Source organism: Phaseolus vulgaris, chromosome 11, assembly GCF_051622355.1.
Source record: "Phaseolus vulgaris cultivar YP4 chromosome 11, ASM5162235v1, whole genome shotgun sequence".
Taxonomy (NCBI): Eukaryota; Viridiplantae; Streptophyta; class Magnoliopsida; order Fabales; family Fabaceae; genus Phaseolus; species Phaseolus vulgaris.
The window spans coordinates 33017445-33040602 of record NC_143508.1 but is presented as its reverse complement, the minus strand read 5'-3'; the positions used below and the strand labels follow the sequence as shown (position 1 = coordinate 33040602).

Below are 23158 nucleotides of genomic sequence, written 5' to 3'. Positions count from 1 at the left end.
ATAAAAACTATCAACAAACTTAAAACAGAAAGCTAACTGTAAGTCTTGTGCATTAACCAAAACCTTTAAGACTATCAGTGGGATTTTCTTTTTGATGGTTTTGTACATAAGCCTTTTACTGTGTTATGTGTAATAAGCACTAAGCTGTTTTGTTTTGATGCTGGATTTGGAATATAAATTTGTATTGTAATCTATATTAAATTTCAGGCATTATGGGGGTATCAAATTAGGTACTGGGGGGATTGGTCAGGGGTTATGTATAATCTTATAAAAAATGTAGGTACCAATGGGTGTACTTACTTGGAGTTCTCCTCCATCAGGTTAGTTCTGGCAGATGTATATGATAACTTCCTGATGATATTGAGTGAGTTCTTAAGGCTCTGTTTGGATTGAGGAGGGAATTTGTGAGGAGGGGAGGGAGTGGATTTGTGAGGATTAGAGAGGATGAGTGAGGATATGTGAGGTTGTTTGGATTGAGGGATGATAGAGTGGATTTGTGATGATGGTTTAGTGTAAGTTTACAAATTTGTCCTTGTTATTAAAATAATGAATTATGATTCTTTTTGTGTGTAGGTTTGAATTAATTAACTTTTTAATATATAATATTCATAATTACTTATATTTTATAATAAAAAATTAATAAATATAATAGAAATTATTTTTGTGTTAAATTGAAATAAAATTATTAAATATATTAAAATTTATGAAAATAATATTTATTATTATATAAATTTATTATTTTATATAACTATATATATTTTGTTAATATTATAACTTTTTGTATTTTTTTATTTTCATTATTTATAATTGTATGTTGTTATTAATAGTATAATTAAATATTTTTGAAATTATAAATAAATTTATGTAATATTTAATTTTGATATTTTAATAAAATGCATGTCTAAGGGTATTTTGGTAAAATACAACTATCCTACTTAATCCCCACAAATCTCTTCATTTTGTGAAGAATGAAAAAAAACACTCACCCTCTCCCCCATCCACTCCCCCACCCTCAAAACCCTTGAAACAAACACAAAAAACACTCCCTCCCTCCTCCCCCTCCTTCCTCTCCCATGAAAACAAACACACCCTAAGTTAGACTTGGATTTCACTGAAAAAAACTAATGAGAAGTACAAGATTTGGATATTCATGTTTTTTTTTGCAACACATTTTAATTTCTACTTATTCACCGTGATTTTATCCTCAGCGTGGATTCCTACAGCCATTACAAACACATTATCACTCTGTTTGCTTCTAGGTGTGACAATGGATGAGGAAGGGGCGAGCGGGAAGAACTTTTGTTTGGATCAGGGTATGTGAGGGCGTGAGAATGGACGAGCGAGCGGGTTCAGTAGTTTTTTCACTTCTCGCAAAATTGAGAAGATTTGCGCTGATTGTAGAGGCACAAATAGACATTTACATTGCTACCCTTTCATCAATTCTAATATTAAACAATGTGGGCATCAGTGAGTTTTAGGGTTCTTTATTACAACTGGTGCAACAATTTCCTTCTTTTTTCCGAATTTTGGAAGTGCATAATCGATTTTCGTCTCTTTGTAAATTAGTGTAGAATCGATTTTTGATTTTTCCAAATGGTGCAGAATCGATTTTCCTATCCTTGTAAATTGGTACAAAATCGACTTTTGATTTTTCGATCGATTTTTCGATTTTTTCAAATAACGCAGAATCGATTTTTTATATTTTCGATTTTTCCAAATAGTGCAGAGAATCGATTATGTGGCTTTTAAAGGTAGAAGAGAATCGATTTTGTGACTTTTAATGGTAGGAGGAGAATCGATTTTGTGGCTTTTAAAGCTAAAACAAGAATCGATTCTATGCCTTTTAAAGGTAGAAGGAGAATCAATTTTCTCTAAGTGAGAAAAGTGTTGGAATTGATTTTTTTTTTCCAAATTCATCTTGGAACCGTGGTTTTTTGGTTGATTTTGTTCATCACAAACTTTCTTTTTTTTTCTCTAGTTTGTTTTTATTCTTCTCCAATTTGTTCTTATTCTTCTTCTCCAGTGTCTTCATCCTTCATGTAAATTTTTAATATTTTTTTTTCTATTTAGAATTTTTTTTATTATGTTTACTGTTTTTTATTTCTAATAAATGTAATTATATTCTTTTATATATGTTTATTGTTTACAGTTTTTATTATTATGTTTATTGTTTAGTTTTTATTTTATAACTTTAATATTTTTATTTATTTTTATTTTTTACATTATTATGTGTTTAATGTTATTTTTTATTAATAAGTTTTATGTATTTATTATTTTTAATTTTATTAATACTATTTTAAATTGTTATAAATACATTTACATTTGTTGATGTGTTTATTGTTATTAAATTTTATAAATTTATTTTTATTTTCTTATTATATTTTTTTACTTTTTTATATTTTTTATTATTTTGTATTTGTTGTTTAGTTTTTCATTCTATGTTTTATTGTTTATAATTTGTATATATATATATATTATGTTTTTTATATGTTTACTTTTTTAATCTTAATAATTGTATTTACATTTGTTTTGTTATATTTGTACTTTGTTGTTTATTTTTTTTATGTATTTATTTTTTTAATTTTTAAAAATATATTTATACTTTTAATATATATAAATTTATTTGAATTTAACACAAAATTATTATTTTTTACAAAATAAGAGTAATTATGAATATTATATATTAGAAAAAATAATTAACTCAAACTTAAACAAAATATCATAACTCATTATTAAAATATTTTTTATTGACAAAGATAAATTTGTAAATTTACATTTTATATTTTTAAAATAATTTCTAAATTATCTTCTAACTATCACATCACTCACAAATTTCAATAAACAATTCTCACAAATCCACTCTACCATCCCTCAATCCAAACAACCTCACACATCCTCACACAACCCCTCTAATCCTCTCTAATCCACTTCCTCCCCCTCTCCCAAATCTCCACCCTAATCCAGGACCTATATATATTAGTAACTTCTCTATTTTAACGTTTTTGAGGGAAAGAAAAATTACTACAATGATGATGCTCCTTTTCCTGAACTACAATGCATGAAAAATTACTTTTTCTGAACTATAATTTAAAAGTAAGCAAAATGAATTACTATGATTTTTGGATAGCATATAAGCTATGCTTTCTATCATCTCAACAATCTCAATATACATTACTAATCTTTTATATATTTTGATATTTTTAGTCATCTATTTTTTTTATTAATCCTTTTTAATTTTATTCATATATAAATATATATATATATATATATATATATATATACTAATTCATATAAATTATATTGAAAATTTAGAAAAGATTCATCTTTTTGTTATGAAACAACCACCTCTATCTATCCAAAAATATTCTCTATATCTATATCTATAATTTTAGAATTCCATAGATTTTTTCACCTTATTCTTATATATGGTCAATTAGATACATATCCTCTCTAATCTTGGGAATCTACTCTCTCTCTTCCCTCCTCAAAGTAAACAAAGCAAAGCATAAATCACACCACAGCGCCATCAACTACCAAAACAACACCGTCAATCGCCACCACCGCACGACCTCTGCACTCGTTCATAGAAGACGCAGCAACACTAAAACGAACGTGATCCCAACAACGAAACGCAAACCCTAAACCGGTGAGTTTATTTCATTTCATTTTCCACTACAGAACAACACCGTTTTAGGTTAAAACGAAAACCTAGTTGAACTCGCCAACTACTCGCGAGTTTAACCGCGTAACTCTGTCAAATACATGTTGTTGGGAAAATATTCATGTTGTCTGCAAGGTTTTCTTACCATGTATGATACATGTTACTCGCGAGTTTAACCGTGCACCACCGCACACGCTGCTCGCGCTACCTCTGCCACTGCGCACCACTGCGCACGGCGGCGGAAAATGAAGAAGGGACCGTGAAGAAGATGAAGACCTAAACCTAATTTTAAAAAAACCTAATAAGTTTGGGCTTTGGCCCATTCCAACTTTTAAGTAATAAAACTCTAAACCTCCAATTATTCAAATAAAATTTGATTGTGCTCTTCATCAGCAATTAAAACTAATTAAGATTTCAAAACCTACTTAAAATTAGGTTTTGTTGGGCTATTCATTTAAAACATTATAGTTATTGTAATTCACAGCATAATTTTTTTATTTCTACCACACCCCCTTCCACCATAACTATCCAATATCAATAACACTGGACTATTTAATGAATTATGAATTTATTTTTAATTATGTTATGTACAGTAGGAACTCGAATATTACGAGTTTTCGGATCCTCCGATCCGCCTCCGAGTTAGAGTTTGACAACATTGCATGTAATGCAACATACCTTCCATATTTTTCTGTATATGTTATATGCTACACCACCATTAGGGGTCAGTCTCCATGTAATGATATCCGAGATTGTATCTATTTATTAATGTGTCTCATGAATATTGCTCATTAGAATGTATGGAAATTGACTCTTTGGTTCTACGTTTTCCTTAAATAGATATAAAAATGCCAAAAGTAAAGACAAATCGTGTTACGTACCCAGAGGGTTGGGAGCTAATTGAGCCTACACTCCGTGAACTTCAAGCAAAGATGAGGGAAGGTTGGAAATTTACATCATGTGCTTGCTTACAAGAATTTATTATGTTCTATGAAATTAATAGTTTATATCCTTTATGTGGCAGCTGAGAATGATCCGCATGATGGCAAAAGAAAATGTGAGACATTATGGCCAATATTTAAGATTGCACACCAGAAGAGCCGCTACATATATGACCTCTACCATCGGAGGAAGGAAATTTCTAAAGAACTGTATGAATTCTGTCTGGATCAAGGATATGCTGACCGCAATCTAATTGCTAAATGGAAGAAGGTACCTAAGATATATTTTTATTCTATTTTTGAAAAAAACTTTTGTTTTTCTATTTCTTTTTTCATAGGAGAAGAAAGTTCATCTAAGTGAAAAGAGAAGAAATTCAACTAGAAGGAGGAAGAGAAATCATGTAGTTGCCATAAAATTAAAAATAAAAAAATATAAATTCTCCCAAACAGATTAGACTCTAAATGCACTCAAATAGGGCAAAAAGAAGGGTGTAAGGTCTATGAATTTACCTCTAATATTGTTAACCACCTTTCTATGAAAGACTTGTCATTTTTAAAAGGGATTTATTAGGTAGAAACTTTTGAAGGTCAGGTGTTAGTATGAAATTGAAAGAAAGCTTTGCAGGAGAAATATACTGGAGGAGATATTATTCAAACTCTTCTATCTAAATTAGTTGAGGGAGAAATAGAATCACGTAATAGTGTAAAACGAAACAGAATTGTAGTTCTCTATATTATCCATATTCAAATAGTTAATTAAAGTCCCTTTGTAAATAGTAATCTTATATTCTTATTATTTGGATTAGAAGTGGTTACTAGGAAAATTTGCAATGAGATAGTTGAAACATGCAGTTAAAGGCTCTGAAAAAGGAGCACTCCCCATCTCAAGTTCCTCACAAAAACTTTAATAAGGATACCCTCACCCAAACAATATAAATATTTCCTGGAAAATAAATTTCCAGTTCCAACATTTACCAAACTGTGTTGCTCACTTCCTTAGCATTTCATTGCTGATCAATGAAAATGCGTTCTGCTTTTGTGCGTCTCTGGGTTATTTTGACTGTTTTGATCAAGCAAGAGATAGCAAGGGAAAGTAGCCAAACCGATCTGGACAAGGACAATCAAGTCCAACCAGTGACTACAGAAAAATTGATGGATTACCAGCAAAGAAGCAGAAATTAATTACCATGCAAAGAAACTCTTTGGAGGCTAGCAAAACACCAAACAATCAGTCGTTGAACTGAAGATTGGAGATCACTACTACCCAGTTGACTCCCCACTGTTCTTTGAACTGTGATTTAGGCTCGAAATTTACAATAACTTAAGTAGCAATTGAGATGCATCTACAAATCCATATTCTCTATCTATACGGAAACTTTTCAACCAAGAACCTTGTCTAGCCCTACTCTTAAACTATCCAAATCCATCTTGATAACCAAACTCACTCATTTTTCTGACATCGTGAAACACCTCTTAACCAATAAAAACATCTGCAATATTTCTTCTTGCAATAAAATATCTGATTTTCGTATAATGTTAGTTGGTAAGTGTATGCCCATTCTCATTTTTAAAAGATTCTGGTTGTAAAATTAGAAACACCAATGACCATTGTTCATGCTGGCTTATGATCCAAAACCAATCAATGTTTACAAACTTGTTTACTTTGCCTTGATTCATTTTATCCCTGGCATTGATTGTTATTGAAGGCTTTACTCATCTCTTTAATTTTAGGCTTCTTTTGCATTTATGTGTATAATAGAAAATAGTTTATCTTGTATACATAACATTCACTGGTATAGCAGCCATACTGCTACACTGTTTTAGGTTGCAGTGTTGCATTTCTCTCAAACTTTTAACCATGATTTTATCATTTGTAAACTTATTTTGAAAAACATTGGTGTCTGTTTCAAACAGAAATTTGTGATTAAACATGATTCTAATGTAAGATACATGCAGCTTTTGTTCAGATGGGTTAAATTTAGACATAAATCACATTGCTTCAAACACGTTTTTAATTAAAATCAACTTGATAAAGTCAAATTGTCCAAAATTAAGTTTGAACTCATTTTCAGTCTGATGTTGAGTACTTGTGAAATGGGAAAATATGTTAACGCTGTACTCATTTGTGCCTTCCTGAAGATGTTAATTGTTTTAAAGTGTTTGATACTCAGCCGAAAGTGTTTAAAACAATATTATCGTATTATTGTTACTTAGATTTTATTTCATCTGTGTTGGACGTTGAGTACCTAAATCATTATGTTTTTGGTCCAAATTGCAGCCTGGTTATGAACGTCTGTGCTGCCTGAGGTGCATGCAGCCACGCGATCACAATTTTGCCACCACTTGTGTTTGCAGAGTTCCCAAGCAACTAAGGGAAGAGAAGGTTATAGAGTGCGTTCATTGTGGATGCAAGGGTTGTGCAAGTGGAGAGTAAATTCTTGTATACAATTTCTCGAGGCACATGAATGCTATGTATTTGAGATATTAGTTATGTGTCTAGTTCAAAATCTGTCTCAATTTTGTGCCTCTTCATCTTTTTTAGCCTAACATGGTGTACTCTTGCTCAATACTTCACAACTTAAACAATATTTTTAAAAGAATCGAACAAATATTTAAACTGTGGTATCTAATACCGTTTCTTGTGTTAATATCGGATTTAAAATGCTCAGTACGAACTCCAAAATCTTATTTGATTATTATTATTATTATTATTGTTTCAAAGTAAACTATTTTATGAGGAAAAAACACAGTTTTTTCTTCCATGCTTCAGCCTAAATTCCCTTAACCCTGTTCTCCCCACTTTGGTGCTGGTAAACCATTAAACCCACAGGCAGACTACAAATTTGCCACAAGTGAACATTTACAAATTCAATAACTAATAATCGAGATGAAACCATTACCATATAAAGAATTTATATTGGTCAGGAAACTTCAAATCTATATGACCAACTCATTTGAAGATGCAATAGGGACGAGAAAAGAGAAGAGGAGAACATTAACAACAATGGATTTAATAAAGACGAGAAAAACCACTTCGCCCTTAGGTTGGAGCTCCTCATTAACCCTCTTGGCTTCATCAATCAACCCAGCTTTTGTGAAAGCGTGGACACAAGATGGTGGAATGCCTTCGCTATGCATAGCATGTAAGCTTTCCTCAGCTTTACAAAATTGAGCTTTTCTGTTTCAATAAGATCTCGAGCATTGGCCTATAAATTGATCATGATATTGAACCTCACCTGCATTCCCAAGCAAAGGCAAAGAACTAGTGCTAAAGCACTAAAATAGACATTATTCAACAATTACAAACTATATGATGCCAGAAATGCAAAATATTTGTTGTTGTCCAACGCAGAAAATAATGCAGAACCAATGAACTACAAATAACCATTGCCAGCATCTGACTAAAATTCACATATAAATTATACGTAACCCTAAAATTGGATTTTCTTTGGAGCAAGATATAATTTAATGAGCAAAGAGATCACCAACATCAAATAAAGAAATGACAACGACAGGAGATTCTGGGATGAAAATCTGGTAAAAAAAATCAAATTTACCTTTCCTGGCTCTATACCTTCTTCCTGCATTTTACTGAACTGAGAAGCATCAAACATCATACCTACAAAATAAAATAATTACAATTGAAAAACACTTGGAAATACCAAACATGAGAAAGGAAACAAATTAATAATCATACAGATTTAAATATATCGAAGTGTTAATCTCATTTTATATTGAAAAATACATTCATATTAAATACTACTGAAGAAAAATTATGCACATGAAAACCAGCCAGATACAATGTTGCATTCATAATTATCATGGTTAAAGTAAAAAGACACAATATCAGTTTTCCCCTAATAGCCAATCAAATTCGTGTATGATTTTTAAGCTAGCCGAACACCAAATGAGATAGCTTTGTTGACCATCTCCACTGCTCTATCCAACTTTTTATCTTGTTCATAGACACTACTGCATCGTCAGTTTAATATTGTCTTAAAAACAGTAACCAGAAGGTAGATATGAAACTGATATCACGTAACAGATAGCCTATCAAAACTATAACCTTATCATTGTGTTGAATGTTTCAATTGATGGAGCAACACCGGAGGAATTTTTGAGCTAAAAAATACTGGATGTAAAATTCAATTTGCCTGCAAGCCTCCTGTTTCTTTATATCTATCCTATTCATGCAAGAAACTTTATATCAACCTGCTTCAAGCATGGCGTTGATGAAGGTATTGTAAGCCACGATGTCAAGCTCCAGGTTTTCTTTAAGACTCCTGTGGATAAAATTCTCAGCCTATTGATGTTTTCCAAGAAAAGAATTAGGCACAAAATTATCCACCAAATGCTAAATAACAACAAGCTAAAATCGTTGTCACTTCCAAATTTTCTGAAAATAACATATTCATATGATTTTTCACAATTCCATTATATAATAGACCGCTTAAAAATAAAATTTAATTATCAAAGAATAGCATAGCTAGCAGATCACCAGAAAACTGCACACATGTACCAAAACCAGAAAAACTGATTACACGAGACTGGCCAAGGACCTAGGAACACCGAACACACTCTGAAGATGGCAAACAAATGAATTCCATAAAGAAACAGCTACAGAACAACGTAAACAAAAACAGACTGAGCTTGCAGCACATATAACAAATATATTAGATGAAATAGCCTCATGCACCCTACTACATGTCATTTAAATAAAAATCTAAAAAAGAAATAGAATAGTGGAATCTTGAACATTCTAGAGATTGTGTGGATAGAAGAACTATGTAAAGAAGAACAACAAAAAGGATATGGGAAAGGCAGACTAATAAAGCTATTTCCGAACAAAAGATCCTCCAAAAAAAATACTCATTTAAAATAAATAAAATTTTCACTTAAATCAGAAGCCTTGGAATCTGCCATGTTGTTACTGTGGACCCAAAGGAAACCTAAGAAAGCAATCTCCAAACCAAAGATCCTCCCAAAAATTGACTTATTTACTAGGAACTATTCCTCCAAAACTCATATCCTCATACAGTATTTACACTTCTTCTCAGTTGCCACATTTAGCACTTAAATTTTATAAGCAGGTTATGCGTTACCTCCCTCCTCAGGCTGATAAAAAAAATGTTACCTTCTCAGGAACAACTCCATTATTCCTCATCTCATCAAAAGTCTTGAAAGCATATTCAGCTGCCTTTGTAAAGTGACTCAATGGCCACTGTATAGGTAAAACATCACCCCATCTTCCACCAGAAAGAGTGAATTTCTTTTGCAAAGACAACATAAAGTTAAAGACAGTAGCAGAGAGAACTGTCGCCTTGTCTTTTTATAGAAGAATAAAAAGACAACATAACCTTCTGTCGTCCCCAACTGGCATATGAAGAAAGCATGGTACTACAAGCAACTTCATCTTGATCACAATCCACATCAAGCATCTCCAAGAAGATCTCTTCGCTCTGTTTTAGCTATCCAACTTGCCCATATAAGCGCTACACTATTCTGTAGACAATTACACTTGGTCTGTAACTCAGCTCCTGACGCTCCAAACTATCAATACACTGTAGCAATCTCTATATTTTGGAGGAAAACAACAATATAAAATGAAATATTCATGCCATATAATACACCCACTAGGTTCACAAATATTTTCTTAAAAACACTCTTTATCCTTTACTATTTAATCATTTCTCGAATTTAGTCCCCCCACCCCCCATTTTTTTGTCAAATTTGGTTTTCACTATTTAATCTTCTGTTTTTTTTTTTCTATCTGTTAACCTACATCCGATATTTAATAGTAAAGTTGATGTGGCAGTAGAGTGAGGAGGTGGGTGAGTTGTACAATGTCACATCTGCATTTTCTTTTAAATATGGAAGTCAAGTTAACATGTAGATTGAAATTGCACTACTAAAATAATGGTTGACCAAATTACAAGAATGGAGGGCAAATTCGACCAAACCAAACATCAGCAACACCATACAGACAATTCGAAATCTACTTCCAATGAAAGTCAAAAGTAATTCTCAAAATTTAATGCATTAAGGTATACAATTGCATGCGCCCAAGAGTTTGATGTTACATCAAGGAATACAATCCTCAAAATTGAAACAATTATATATCTGCACTGAAATTGGAACATACACTGACCACTGACCTCATGAAACTTTCAAATTTTCGATATGTTCAGCCAATCTCTCCCACATCCATTTCAAGATCATCCCAGAGTAAAGGATCCTTGTAATCCAAGGTACCAGTTTGATCAATCTGCACATGCAACTCCCCCATTTCAGAATCATGCTGGTCCAAAACCAAACTATCATCACACTCCATATCAGACCCCTCACTACAAACTTCTTCCCTCTGTAACCCACAATCCCTAGAACCTTCTCCTTCCACAGTAGAAATCAAGTAGAAATCAAGTCACACTTTCTTTGTGACTTGTTTTTGGTGCCGAATTTGAATAGCCTTGGTGTGATTTTTGCCTTTTCATTTTCAGCCCTCTTCTACTATAAAAGTAGTTGCCATGCTCTTGTAAATGGAGAATTATAAATTGAAAAAAGGAAACTCTACTCAATTGAGTGAGAATTGTGAGTGATTTGATCTCCTTCACTAGTCTTATCTTGTGAACTTTGAAGGACTTCAAGTGACTGTAATTTGCACTCATTTTGGACCTTTCACCATTCAAGTGGCGTGTCCATCTCTTTCAAGTCTTCATCCAAATAAGTTCCTTATTCATTCCTAAACAATATCAACACGTACCAAAACGAAAGATATAAAATTTTTCTCTTAAACATTATCATCATTCTTCCTAAATTTGTTGTTCTATTAAAATTTCACTACTAAGAATCATTAAAATAGAAACAAATTTTAGAGACAAAATATAATTAATTACTACTTATATACTATTTTAGAGATTAGAAAAAATATTACTATCTAAATTAGTTTTTATTATTGATAAATAATTTATAAGTTAGTATCTAATTAGCTACCAATTAATTATACTCTAAAGTTGGTAGCTAAAACATTAGTAACTAATTATATATTAATTTAAAAACTATTTTTTAATAATATAAACTAATTTAGATATTGATAATTTTTTTAATCTTTAAAATAATATATAATTTAATCAGTATAATAACTAATTATTTTTTCTAAAAAATTATTATTTATTTAATAATTTGTTTTTGTAGTTTTTTTAATTAGATAATGAGTTTTCGTATTTTTTTTTTATGGCTGAACTATGGTTTCAGTTGTTGGCTTTTATACATGGAAATGCATATTTGGAATGGAAAAATGCATATTTGTAAAGTTAAAAAAGTTTTCATATTTTGATTCAATCGTAGCCTTAATTCCTCAACTTTCTTTCTATTATTCTTCTCAGTTGAGTTTATTATTAACATTAATAATAATCATATAACATTAATAACCTTCATAAATAATAACCAGTCAAATATATGACCTTTAAATATTTTTAGAATTAACTCAACATATAATATTTAATCAAAATTATTGTATTAATCAGGAGTGTTTATTAGGTTAAATAATAGATTGACTCAATTTAATCTAATTAAATTGAACTTCTGATTTTCTTTATGGAATCAAATGGGTTAGATAACGAAATTGTATGTGTTAAATTCAAATCTAACATAATCCAACCAAAATTATTAAGTAATAATTGTACCTGAACGGAGAGATGGGGTCCAGGCACGGTCGGTTGACGTGGTGTAATTGCTGACGTGTCGATCTTCTTCTCCTTCGGTCGGTCGTTCCTTCTTGGTGTCTCCTTCAGTCGGGCGGGGGAGGGTACCTGCGAAGGCACTCCGACGCTCAAGTAAGTATGAGATTCCAAGTGTGGTTTAGTAAGTGAATGAAAACGTACATTTCTCTGGCTTGAGCACAGTATTTATAGGATTGCCTAATGGGCTTTCTATCCCTTGGGCTCAAGGTGGTTGTGGATAGGTCTTGCCAGTCGTGCTCCGGAATGTCCGGGGAACATATCTTCTCTAAGCGCGTTCTCCTTATTTTTCGGGGGTGTATCTTAACTACTTTGGCTTGTTACATAAATGCCCTTGCATTTATTATACATTCGGTCGGCTGGCCACGTCCGTCCGGTGTCTATCGGTACACTTGCCCCCCAGGCTCGAGGTGAATAAAAGCCGAAGAGTCGTAATGATTGATATGCATTTCGAGGTGTCAGGCATTAAATGTAACGGAATGACGGGACGTTCGCTTTTGGTCGGATGGGACAGAGATCGATCCGATGGTGGATGAATGTGCATCTGACGGCTGAGGGAAGGGGAGGAATGCTATAAATAGCATTCGCATTTGGGTAAATTGTGTGTTTGTGTGAATCCGGCATCTGAGTCGCTCCGAGTGCCGAGTCCATATTGTGAACGTGTGTTGCCGAACGAGCTAAAGTTGCTGACCGGCTGTGTGTTTCTGCACGTTGAGGTTAGTTATGTCGTCTCAACATTCTTCAAATAGGATAGTGAATATAGAGTCATCTGGGAGTGAGGACTCTTCGTCCGGGAGTGGTGAGAGTACAAGTGGGTCGAGGGGTCCAACATATGATTGGGTGGATATTAGTGTTAAGAACTTCCCTACAATTTTTAGAAAACCGGACGACCTAGATAAGGTGATAACAAGGGCGCCGGTTGTGCGGTCGGGTTTATCCTTAGATATTTTAATAGCTGAAATATGTGGGTATACCGACCGGGTTTGCCATGGGAGGGAGAATGCGCCGATAGATTTCTTCTATGTGTATACAACTTTATTTACTGATTTGAGAGTGACCTTGCCGTTTGATGATTTTACCATGGACGTGCTACGAATCCTTAACTTAGCTCCGACGCAACTTCACCCGAATTCATGGGCGTGTTTACAAGCCTTCCGAATGGTGTGTCAACTTTTTGAGTTGACACCCATGGCGGAAGTGTTTTTGTTTTATTATAGTACGTATCCGGTTAGTCCGGTAAGTTGGATTTCCTTGGTGAGCCGCCCGGGGAATGTGCGATTTGCGGCATTTACCACCTCTTACAAGAATTTCAAAGAGAGGTATTTTAAGATATTCGTGGAACCGGACGACTGGGATTATTTTTATACTGCTAAGGGTGGAACGAGGTTCCCATTTCATTGGATGCAGAATCCCGTTGCCCTTAATTCTAATTTTCGTCCGGCCGTGTCGGTGCTGGGTAAGGCTGTAATGGCGATATTCGACCAGCTCCCACATAAATTGCCAACAAGGGAAATAATTGCCTTATATGCGTCGTCCGATCCCTGGGCGGATTTTATTGGTATGTGATTGCAAATTTGTTGTGATTGAATAACTTCATTAATAGTGTTTAATTCTTGTGTGTTTTGCAGAAATCATGACACGGACGGACGCATCCTTGAATGAGTACATGAACAACTTGCGCCAATAGAGGAACCGACAGGGGGGTTCGCTCGAGACAAGTGGGGCGTTGGCCGCCCGATCGACTTCAATGGTGCCTGCTGCGGGGGCCACGGCTGCGGCCGCAGCGAAGAAAAGGGGTCGACCCCCTAAGGGAAATCAAGAAGGCCGACCGGGGCCCTCTCGAACGGTTGCTGAACCGTCTCTGCTGACGGCCTGCCTGGAAATAGCGGCCCATTTACAAACAGAGCTGACGGTCGAGGAGAACGAAGTGCTCTCCACCATCCCTACGACAAAGTTGATGGTGGAGACATTAGAATTGCAAAGCCGGGCGCTCGTGGCGAGCCGAACGGTGATTGAAGAGCTCGAAAGGGTTACGACCGTCACCGTTCCTCGTTTGAAGAAGGAAGTAACTGAGGCCAATCAAGCTGCAAAGGCGTCGGCCGAGATGGTCGAAAAGTTGAAGGCCCAACTGGAGGAGAAACAGGCGGCCGTGAGAGCGCAAGAGGGACTGACGAAGAACCTCGAGGCGCAACTAAAGGAGGGTGCCGACCGGGAGGAGGCGTTGAAAGCGGAAGTGGCTAAGTGCCAAGATTTCATGCTTCGCATTAGTGAAGAATATTTTCGGTTAGGCATCGGTCAAGCGGCCTGCCTGCATGGAGCACCCTTGGAGGACGACCGGTACGATATAGAGAAAATAGTAGTTGATGGAAAGTTGGTGCCGGCCAACCCCGATGAAAATTTAGATGAGGAGGCCGAGGCGGAGATCCCCGGCCCACAGCCGGACGCCTCTTTTGAAGAGTTGATGAACAATGTGCCATAAAAATTGTTGGGCCCGGCATGTGGGCAATACACACTTGCATTTTGAATATTTAATATTTTCAGCTAGTATGTATAGTGCGTATGCCGAACGATTATTTATAATTTCTATACGTGGTTTGGTTTATATAAGTAATGATGTATGAATGCGGGTGCCGAACGAGACATAGGTAATTTCGGTTTTCGAAGGAATAAGGTAATTCGAATACCGAACGAGACATAAATGATTTGGATTACGCGAATGTTAATTCAGATGCCGAACGAGGCATAAATAATTTCGATTACGTTAATTCTGATGCCGGACGAGGCATAAATAAATTCGATTACATTAAAGTAATAAGTTAATTCTGATGCCGAACGAGGCATAAATAATTCTGATTACATTAATGTTAATTCTGATGTCGGACGAGGCATAAATAAATTCGATTACATTAAAGTAATAAGTTAATGATGCCGAACGAGGCATAAATAATTCTGATTACGTTAATGTTAATTCTGATGCTGGACGAGGCATAAATAAATTCGATTACATTAAAGTAATAAGTTAATTCTGATGCCGAACGAGGCATAAATAATTCTGATTACGTTAGAGTAATAAGTTAATTCAGATGCCGAACGAGGCATAGATAATTTTGATTAAGATAATTCTGATGCCGAACGAGGCATAAATAATTCCGATTACGTTAAAGTAATGATAATTCGGATGTCGAACGAGGCATAAATAATTCTGATTACGTAAGTAATAATGTAACGAGGCATAGATTGAGAGTAATAAAAGGAATAGGGGACTTGGGTTTTAATTTATAGTGCCTCGTTAAAACCTTCTCGGTCGTAAACCCTCCTTAGGGAAAAACCGACCGAGCGAGGAAAGAGTACACTTTTATTAAGTTCAACTGTAATAAAATTTGAGATGCGTGGCATTCCACGTTCTCGGTATGTCCTTCCCAGATAAATGTTCTAAGTAATAGGCTCCACCAGCTGCCATATCTGCTATGCGGAACGGTCCTTCCCAATTGCTAGAGAACTTGCCTCCTTCCTTCCTGGCGCTACTCCGCATTCGTCATACTAAGTCGCTTTTGTGGAACAGTCTCGGTTTGACCTTGGAGTTGTATCGTCTTGCCGCCCGAATTTTGCATGCTTCTTCTCTAATTCTACACTTGTCCCGAAGTTCGTTGATGAGATCGAGGCCGACCGAGAGACTTTCCTTGTTTAGATCAAGATCAAGGGTTTGTCGGCGGAGAGAAGGTTCTCCAATCTCAACGGGAATCATAGCTTCAGTACCATACGTCAGGCTGTACGACGTTTCTTGTGTAGTCGTCTGAGGAGTACAACAATATGCCCATAAGACCTCTAAGAGTTCTTCCGTCTAGTTACCCTTTGCCGGGCCGAGACGTTTCTTCAGTTCGTTCAGGATGACCTTGTTTGCAGCTTCTGCTTGTCCGTTTGTTTGCGGATGTTCGACTGAACTGGCGATGTGTTTGATGTGGAGCTTCTCGTAAAATTCAGCTAACGTCCGGTCGGTGAATTGCCGACCGTTATCGGTGATGATGATCTGTGGAAGCCCGAAGCGGCAAACGATATTTTTCCATACGAAATTTTGAACATTGCGGGCGGTGATCGCAGTCAGAGGCTCGGCTTCGATCCACTTGGTGAAGTAATCAATGCCGACCAGTAAGAATTTACACTGGCCTTTACTGGGGGCGAAAGGGCCAATGATATCCATACCCCATTGGACGAACGACCAAGGTGATAGCATAAAATGGAGTTCCTCAGGTTTTTTATGGGACAAAGTGCCAAACTCTTGGCATTTAAGACATTTTTGGACGAAACTGGTGCAGTCGCCTTGGACGGTCGGCCAGTAGTATCCGGCTCGGAATACTTTGGCTACCATTGTTCGTGCGCCAGAGTGAGTTGCGCAAATTCCTTCGTGCAACTCTCGGACGACATAGGAAGCTTGGTCGGGTGTCAAACATTTAAGGAGTGGTCGGGTATAACCTCGGTGGTAAAGGTCGTCGCCAATTAAGATAAAACGGGCGGCCTGCAGCTTCATGGTTTTTTCGCCGAGAGGACTACATGTGCCGTCGAGTAAATATTACTTAATTGGGGTAATCCAAGTAGATTCCGCGTCGGTCGTTAGACATTCCTGTAGGTCGATGCTTGGGCGTGCAAGCGTAACATGGATGACCGACCTATGCATTCCTTTACACTTCGTGGTTGCTAACCGGGACAAGGCGTCCGCGCGAGTATTGTGATCGCGTTGAACGTGCTGCATGGAAATTTCAGAAAAGGTGCTCATCGACTGTTTGACTAAGTGATAGTATCGATGTAGGAAGCTTTCTCGGACTTCATATTCGTCATTAAGCTGGCCGATGACAAGCCTGTAATCACTTTTACAGATTAACTTTGTGATTTCCAATTCTTGAGCGAGGCGTAGACCGGCTAAAATGGCTTCATATTCGGCTTGATTGTTTGAAGCTTTGAAGTCGAATTTGAGGGCTAGCTCGATGACAATCTCGCCGGGGCCTTCCAAAACGACTCCAGCGCCGCACGACCTTTCGTTGGAGGAGCCGTCCACGTATAAGATCCACGATGAGTGTTCAGTTTCGGTTGAGGAAGGAGTGAGTTCAGCTGCGAAATCGGCAAGAGCTTGCGACTTGATGGCTCCTCGTGGTTGATACTGAATATGGAATTTGGATAATTCTATCGTCCATCCGATCATTCGTCCGGCTAGATCTGGTTTAGTGAGAATCTTTACAATGGGATAATTTGTCCGAACAATAATACGGTGATTTTGAAAATACATACGCATTCGTCGGGCGGTAATGATGAGAGCCATAGCCACCTTTTCGATCGTTTGGTATCGGTCTTCGGCGCCATGGAGGGCGTGGCTAACGAAATAAACTGGTCGTTCGTCAAAATTAATTTCTTGCACTAAGACTGAACTAACGGCTTCGTGTGAAACGGCGAGGTAGACTATGATGGGTTCTCGGGCGTCCGATTTCTGGATAACCGGCGGGGAAGATAGAAAAGTTTTCAATTGGAGGAAAATTTCTCGCATTCGGCTGACCACTCAAAGCGAGACGCTTTTTTCAATAATCGGACGATGGGTCTTGTTCGTTCTGCAAGTTTAGGAACAAATTTGGATAAGGCGGTGAGCCGGCCGATGAGTCTCTGAATTTCCTGAATGGAGTTGGGGCTTCTCATTTCGGAAATAGCTTTACATTTCTCAGGGTTCGTTTTTATGCCTCTGTGGGTAAGCATAAAACCTAAGAACTTCCCCCCCTCGACGCCAAACGCACATTTGTCAGGATTGAGTCGCATCTGGTGCTGGCGGAGGGCCTGAAAAACTTCTTTTAAGTCAGCAATATGTTGCTTACATGAATCGGACTTGACAACAATGTCATCGACATAGACCTCAACATTCTTGCCGATCATGTCGTGGAATACATGGTCCATTAGTCTTTGATAAGTGGCCTCGACATTTTTGAGTCCGAAGGGCATAACTTCATAGTAGAAATTATCGGAATCAATCATGAAGGTTGTCTTCTTTCGGTCGGCCGGGTGCATTTGGATTTGATTATAGCCTGAGTAGGCATCAAGGAAGCTGAGGATGTGATGTCCGGCCGCCCCATCAACGAGACGATCAATGGTAGGCAGAGGGTAAGAGTGTTTTGGGCATGCCTTATTGAGGTCCGTGTAGTCAACGCACATTCGCCATTTTCCGTTGGCTTTCTTTACCATAACCACGTTGGCTAGCCATGTGGTGTAATGGGCGTTCCGAATGAATCCAACTTGTAACAATTTATCGGCTTCGTCACGTGCGGCTTGGCGTCGTTCCTCGCCCAGATGTCTTTTCTTTTGAGCTATTGGCCTAGCCTCTTTATACAGTGATAATCGGTGAGTGATGACCTGTGGGTCTACACCAGGCATGTCAGCGGCCGTCCATGCGAACAGATCGGCATTTTTGACAAGTGTCGTGCCGATGGCCATTCGGTCGTCCGACTTCAGTGAAGTGTCGATATGTGTAGCGTGGCGATCGTCGCGAAGTGGGAACAGATGCAAGTCTTCTCCTGCCTCCATACGGGGATCGTCCATACGAGGGTCGAGATCAACAAGGGCTATCATTTGTCGACGGGATATGCGCCGTCCGGAATGTCGGGTCGGGGATCGTCCTCTTTTTTGCGGGGGTCGGTCGTCCGGATTGATCGTGTAGAGCCGTCGAGTTGGCTCACTTTTCAAACTTGCGACATAACATTCTCTAGCGGTTTTTTGATCGACATGGATTGTTGCAATGTCGTTATTTGCCGAAGGGAATTTCATGGCTAAGTGTGGGGTGGAAACAATGGCTTTCAATCTGTTGATGGACGGACGACCGAGCAGGATGTTGTAGGAAGTTTGGGCGTTCACCAGAAGATATCGTACATTTATTGTTTTGTGGAGACCGTCTTCCTCACCAAAGGTTGTATATAAGTCTATATACCCCTTAGTGTCGACCCGTTCACCTGAGAACCCTACAATTTGTTCGTTATAGGGTTTAATATCTGATTCTGGGATGCGCATTTTCTTGAAGATTTCCCAGTATAATATGTCGACCGAGCTACCTTGGTCGACCAAAGTCTTGGCAATTGCGAACTTGTCAATTTCCACGGTGATTACCATAGGGTCGTCCTGGGCTGGATCTATGGCTGTGAAGTCGTCGTCAGTGAAAGTGATCGGAGGTATGTGTGGACGCTCCGCGTGGTAGCATGAGCGGACTGGATGTTCCGGAGATGTTTCTTTCGGGCGGAATTTGAGCACCCGCCACCGGCTATGTAATTTACTTCGTGGTTCGGTTCGCCAAAGGTAACGGGTCCAGCAATCATGTTGATGACTTCGCGGACTCGTTGGCGAGGGCGGGCGTTTCGGTCGGGACTTGTGCTGCGGGCGCGTGTACGCCGAACGGGGCTTTCACTTCGTTTCCGCGAAGCCTGGCTATGGTCAGTTCGGCGTTTGTAATCGTTACGGTATGACCGGTCGACACCACGGATGGACAGTTGGTATCCCATGGTGGGGATCTTGAATTTCTTGTCCTCTTGACGAACTGCCGCAAATGGCCAGCCTGGATGAGCTCTTCGATTTTGTCCTTCAACGCTTGACATCCTTCGGTCGTGTGACCGAAATTCCGATGGTACTGACAACGCTTAGCAGTATCTGCATTCGGTGGTGTTTGATACTGTTTTAGTGTCGGAATTAAATCCTTTTGCAGTGCTTCATCTAGGGCTCGTCCCCTCGGAACAGTTAAAAGGGTGTAACTGTTAAACCTGGGGATTCGGCCTCCTCTGTTCCGGTCGGACCTTGGGGTGGTTCGAACGGTCCGTTCGGTCTCGAATTCCCTTTCCTTGCTCGGGGTTTGATCTTTGAGAACTCCGGATCCAACGGCTTTGAACCGTTGGTGATAGTCAATGTGTTCCTCAATTTGCATGAATTTGGTTGCCCGAGTTCGAAGATCTTCCATGTCTTGAGGCGGCTTTTTGATGAGACTTTCGGTAAAACGGCTCGGCCGGATGGCCGAAACTAAATGGTGTAACGCGACTTCCTGTTTGAGCCCTCGGATATTCATGCATGCCTTGTTGAATCTATCTAAAAAGGTTCTAAGAGATTCACCTTTTTCTTGTTGTACCGCTAGGAGAGACATGGAGGACATGTGATGCGGTCGGCTGGTGGCATATTGAGTGGAGAATTTTGCGGCTAGGATGTCAAAGTCGTCAATGGAGTTCGGAGGTAGCTCTGTAAACCAGGTAAGAGGTTCTCCCTGAAGCGACGTGGGGAATACTTTACACCACACATCATTATCTGTGGTATACAAAGTCATTTGCGTCTTGTAAACATTTAAATGCTCGTCCGGGTCGGTCGAGCCGTCATAGAGTTTAATGGCGAGGCCTCTCCATTTGTCAGGAAGTGGTGTGGTGATGATTTCGTCTGTAAAAGGATGACCCCTTTTACTTGACTTTCTTTCGACTGTTTCAGTTCTGGAAGCAGGATTGGTGTCGGCCGGTGTAGGTATGCGAGAGGCAGTTCGGTCGGCCATATGGGATTGGCCTTCTCGTTCGGGATTATCGACCTGTCGCTGGAGTCGTGCATTCTGCTCTCTCAATAAGGTGATCTCTTCCTCTTGGCGGCGTCTATTCTCTTCGTGTTGACGACGGTCTTCCATCCCCTTCTGCCGCAGTTCCTCCATCTGAGTTTGGAGGGTTTGAATCATAGTCATATGTTCTGCCATAGCGTCGTTGTTGTTCCTTGTCGCAACCATTATAGCTTTAAAATTTGAAATTTTGCCTTGGCCCCACGGTGGGCGCCAATTGTACCTGAACGGAGAGATGGGGCCCAGGCATGGTCGGTTGACGTGGTGTAATTGCTGACGTGTCGATCTTCTTCTCCTTCGGTCGGTCGTTCCTTCTTGGTGTCTCCTTCGGTCGGGCGGGGAGGGTACCTGCGAAGGCACTCCGACGCTCAAGTAAGTATGAGATTCCAAGTGTGGTTTAGTAAGTGAATGAAAACGTACCTTTCTCTGGCTTGAGCACAGTATTTATAGGATTGCCTAATGGACTTTCTATCCCTTGGGCTCAGGGTGGTTGTGGATAGGTCTTGCCAGTCGTGCTCCGGAATGCCCGAGAACATATCTTCTCTAAGCGCGTTCTCCTTATTTTTCGAGGTGTATCTTAACTACTTTGGTTTGTTACATAAATGCCCTTACATTTATTATACATTCGGTCGGTTGGCCACGTTCGTCCGATGTCTACCGGTACAATAATAATAGTAATATAACTACTATTTAACCTATTCAATTATTCTATTACCCAAATCTATATTTTTAGAATATTAAATTATTCAATTCTTTTCAAATATGAGATAATATAGTCTCTTAAAAAAATCTTAAATATAAAAAAAGTATTTTAAAATTATAAATTTTTAAAAAAATTAGAAAATTCACTTCCTCCGACGCAAATTCACTTTTTTCTCGAATTTCGTATCACTTTTGTGATGGAAAAAAAGTAAAAGAAACTTTACCCAGTGAAACATGGCGATGATCATCACCAAGAAGACCACATCATTGAATATCATGAACATGGGAGGGACACAAAAACACAGCAACAGCTTTTTTTTTTCATACAGAAAAATATTTCAAAGCAACTTTAATCTTTTGGCTTTACCCTTAAACCTTTTCTTCAAGTTTATCTCATCACAAATCAAAACTCAAAACCCTCATGATCATGATCCAAGTAATAGTAATGTTCCAAATTTGGTCATGAGTTTTTCAAAAATTTGACATCCTTCTACGATTTTCTTTTCATCAATCTGCTTAACTTGTTTGAATAAAATTTCAATGAGAACACTTTTAGCATTCGAAATCAACCAAGCTTACAATAACATTTTCTTTCCCATAAAACTCAGATCATCTTAGAACATTTTCTGTATATATCCAAAAGCAATGAATGGAAAAAGGTGTTCATTTTCATTCACAATGCTGAAATTACATAACCCAAGAACTGCACCACACTATATTATAAAACATCAACACTCACCATGAAAAGAGAAACGTTGACTTTCACTAAAGGTGGGGCAACAAGAAAATGTTAACTTTTCTTTCCTTTCAGTTTCCCTTTACCGGTGGTGGTGGCGGCGGAGGTTTCCGTCGTTGAGGATCAACGGCATGTCTTCGTTGGCCTCATCGACATCTTCTTGGGTGGCAATTCTGATGCAGCAATATTCCAAGGAAGCAAAGAAAGCTGTGGTGACACCATCGATGAACCACATGGCCACCCCATCAGGTTTTCCGCAACCTCTGCCCTTGTTTTCACCACCATTTTCGGTGCTATTTGTTGATTGGAGAGAGAAGAAGTTGGTGGTGGCTGCCATGGTTACGGTTGAAATGGCCACAGCCAGAATAAGATGGTGAAGGTTTTGGTAGGTAATGAACTATTGCTAGGTTTAGCTATAACCATGTAATTTGATTATATATATGAACATTCACAAAATTAAAAATAAATAATCTTAATTGCAATCTTAAATAGTCTTTTTCATTCCCCCAATTTTAGGTTTCATTTAACACTTCATTTATATTTATTTTCTGTTGATATTTAATGTTAGTTAGATTTTACCATAAGTTTTTGTTTCATCTAAATATCACAATTCTATGAATTTAGTTCCTCAATCACTTTGAATTTGTTGATGTGACATTGATTAAGAGACCACAAAAAATATACATGTTCTCTTAAAAATAAAAAATAAAATGGGTGTCAATGACATTTATTTATTATTTTATTGTAGTGATGGTTATATATTAAAATAGAAACAAACAAGGCAGT

General features: G+C 37.7%; 2 protein-coding genes and 1 non-coding gene across 4 annotated transcripts; 1 reads left to right on the top strand and 2 right to left on the bottom strand.

The window, feature by feature from the left end:
- Positions 1-3337: 3337 nt before the first annotated feature.
- Positions 3338-7219, top strand: LOC137822335 (protein BUD31 homolog 2). The gene is made up of 4 exons (XM_068627220.1): positions 3338-3646; positions 4502-4603; positions 4686-4873; positions 6881-7219. The coding sequence occupies exons 2-4, from the start codon at positions 4510-4512 to the stop codon at positions 7034-7036; spliced, it is 438 nt and encodes a 145-aa protein (XP_068483321.1). The 5' UTR covers positions 3338-3646; positions 4502-4509; the 3' UTR covers positions 7037-7219.
- A 120-nt stretch (positions 7220-7339) lies between these two features.
- LOC137822339 (uncharacterized) lies at positions 7340-10167 on the bottom strand. Of its 2 annotated transcripts, none has more exons than XR_011082919.2 (3): positions 8669-10167; positions 8160-8221; positions 7340-7838 (listed from the first exon to the last, which is right to left on the bottom strand). It is a non-coding gene; the product is annotated as an uncharacterized LOC137822339 (transcript). The 2 variants fall into 2 exon arrangements; XR_016517182.1 differs by having other exon boundaries at positions 8815-10167.
- Positions 10168-22282: 12115 nt separating this feature from the next.
- Positions 22283-22771, bottom strand: LOC150023205 (uncharacterized). The gene has a single exon (XM_090297541.1). It carries the CDS (start codon positions 22707-22709, stop codon positions 22455-22457), a length of 255 nt encoding a protein of 84 aa, XP_090153667.1. The 5' UTR covers positions 22710-22771; the 3' UTR covers positions 22283-22454.
- Positions 22772-23158: the final 387 nt, after the last annotated feature.

Coding starts and splice junctions, on each gene's coding strand:
- LOC137822335 (XM_068627220.1), top strand. CDS start 4,510: ATGCCAAAAGTAAAGACAAATCGTGTTACGTACCCAGAGGGTTGGGAG. Junction 4,604..4,685: donor TCAAGCAAAGATGAGGGAAG/GTTGGAAATTTA, acceptor TTTATGTGGCAG/CTGAGAATGATCCGCATGAT. Junction 4,874..6,880: donor TAATTGCTAAATGGAAGAAG/GTACCTAAGATA, acceptor TCCAAATTGCAG/CCTGGTTATGAACGTCTGTG.
- LOC150023205 (XM_090297541.1), bottom strand. CDS start 22,709: ATGGCAGCCACCACCAACTTCTTCTCTCTCCAATCAACAAATAGCACC.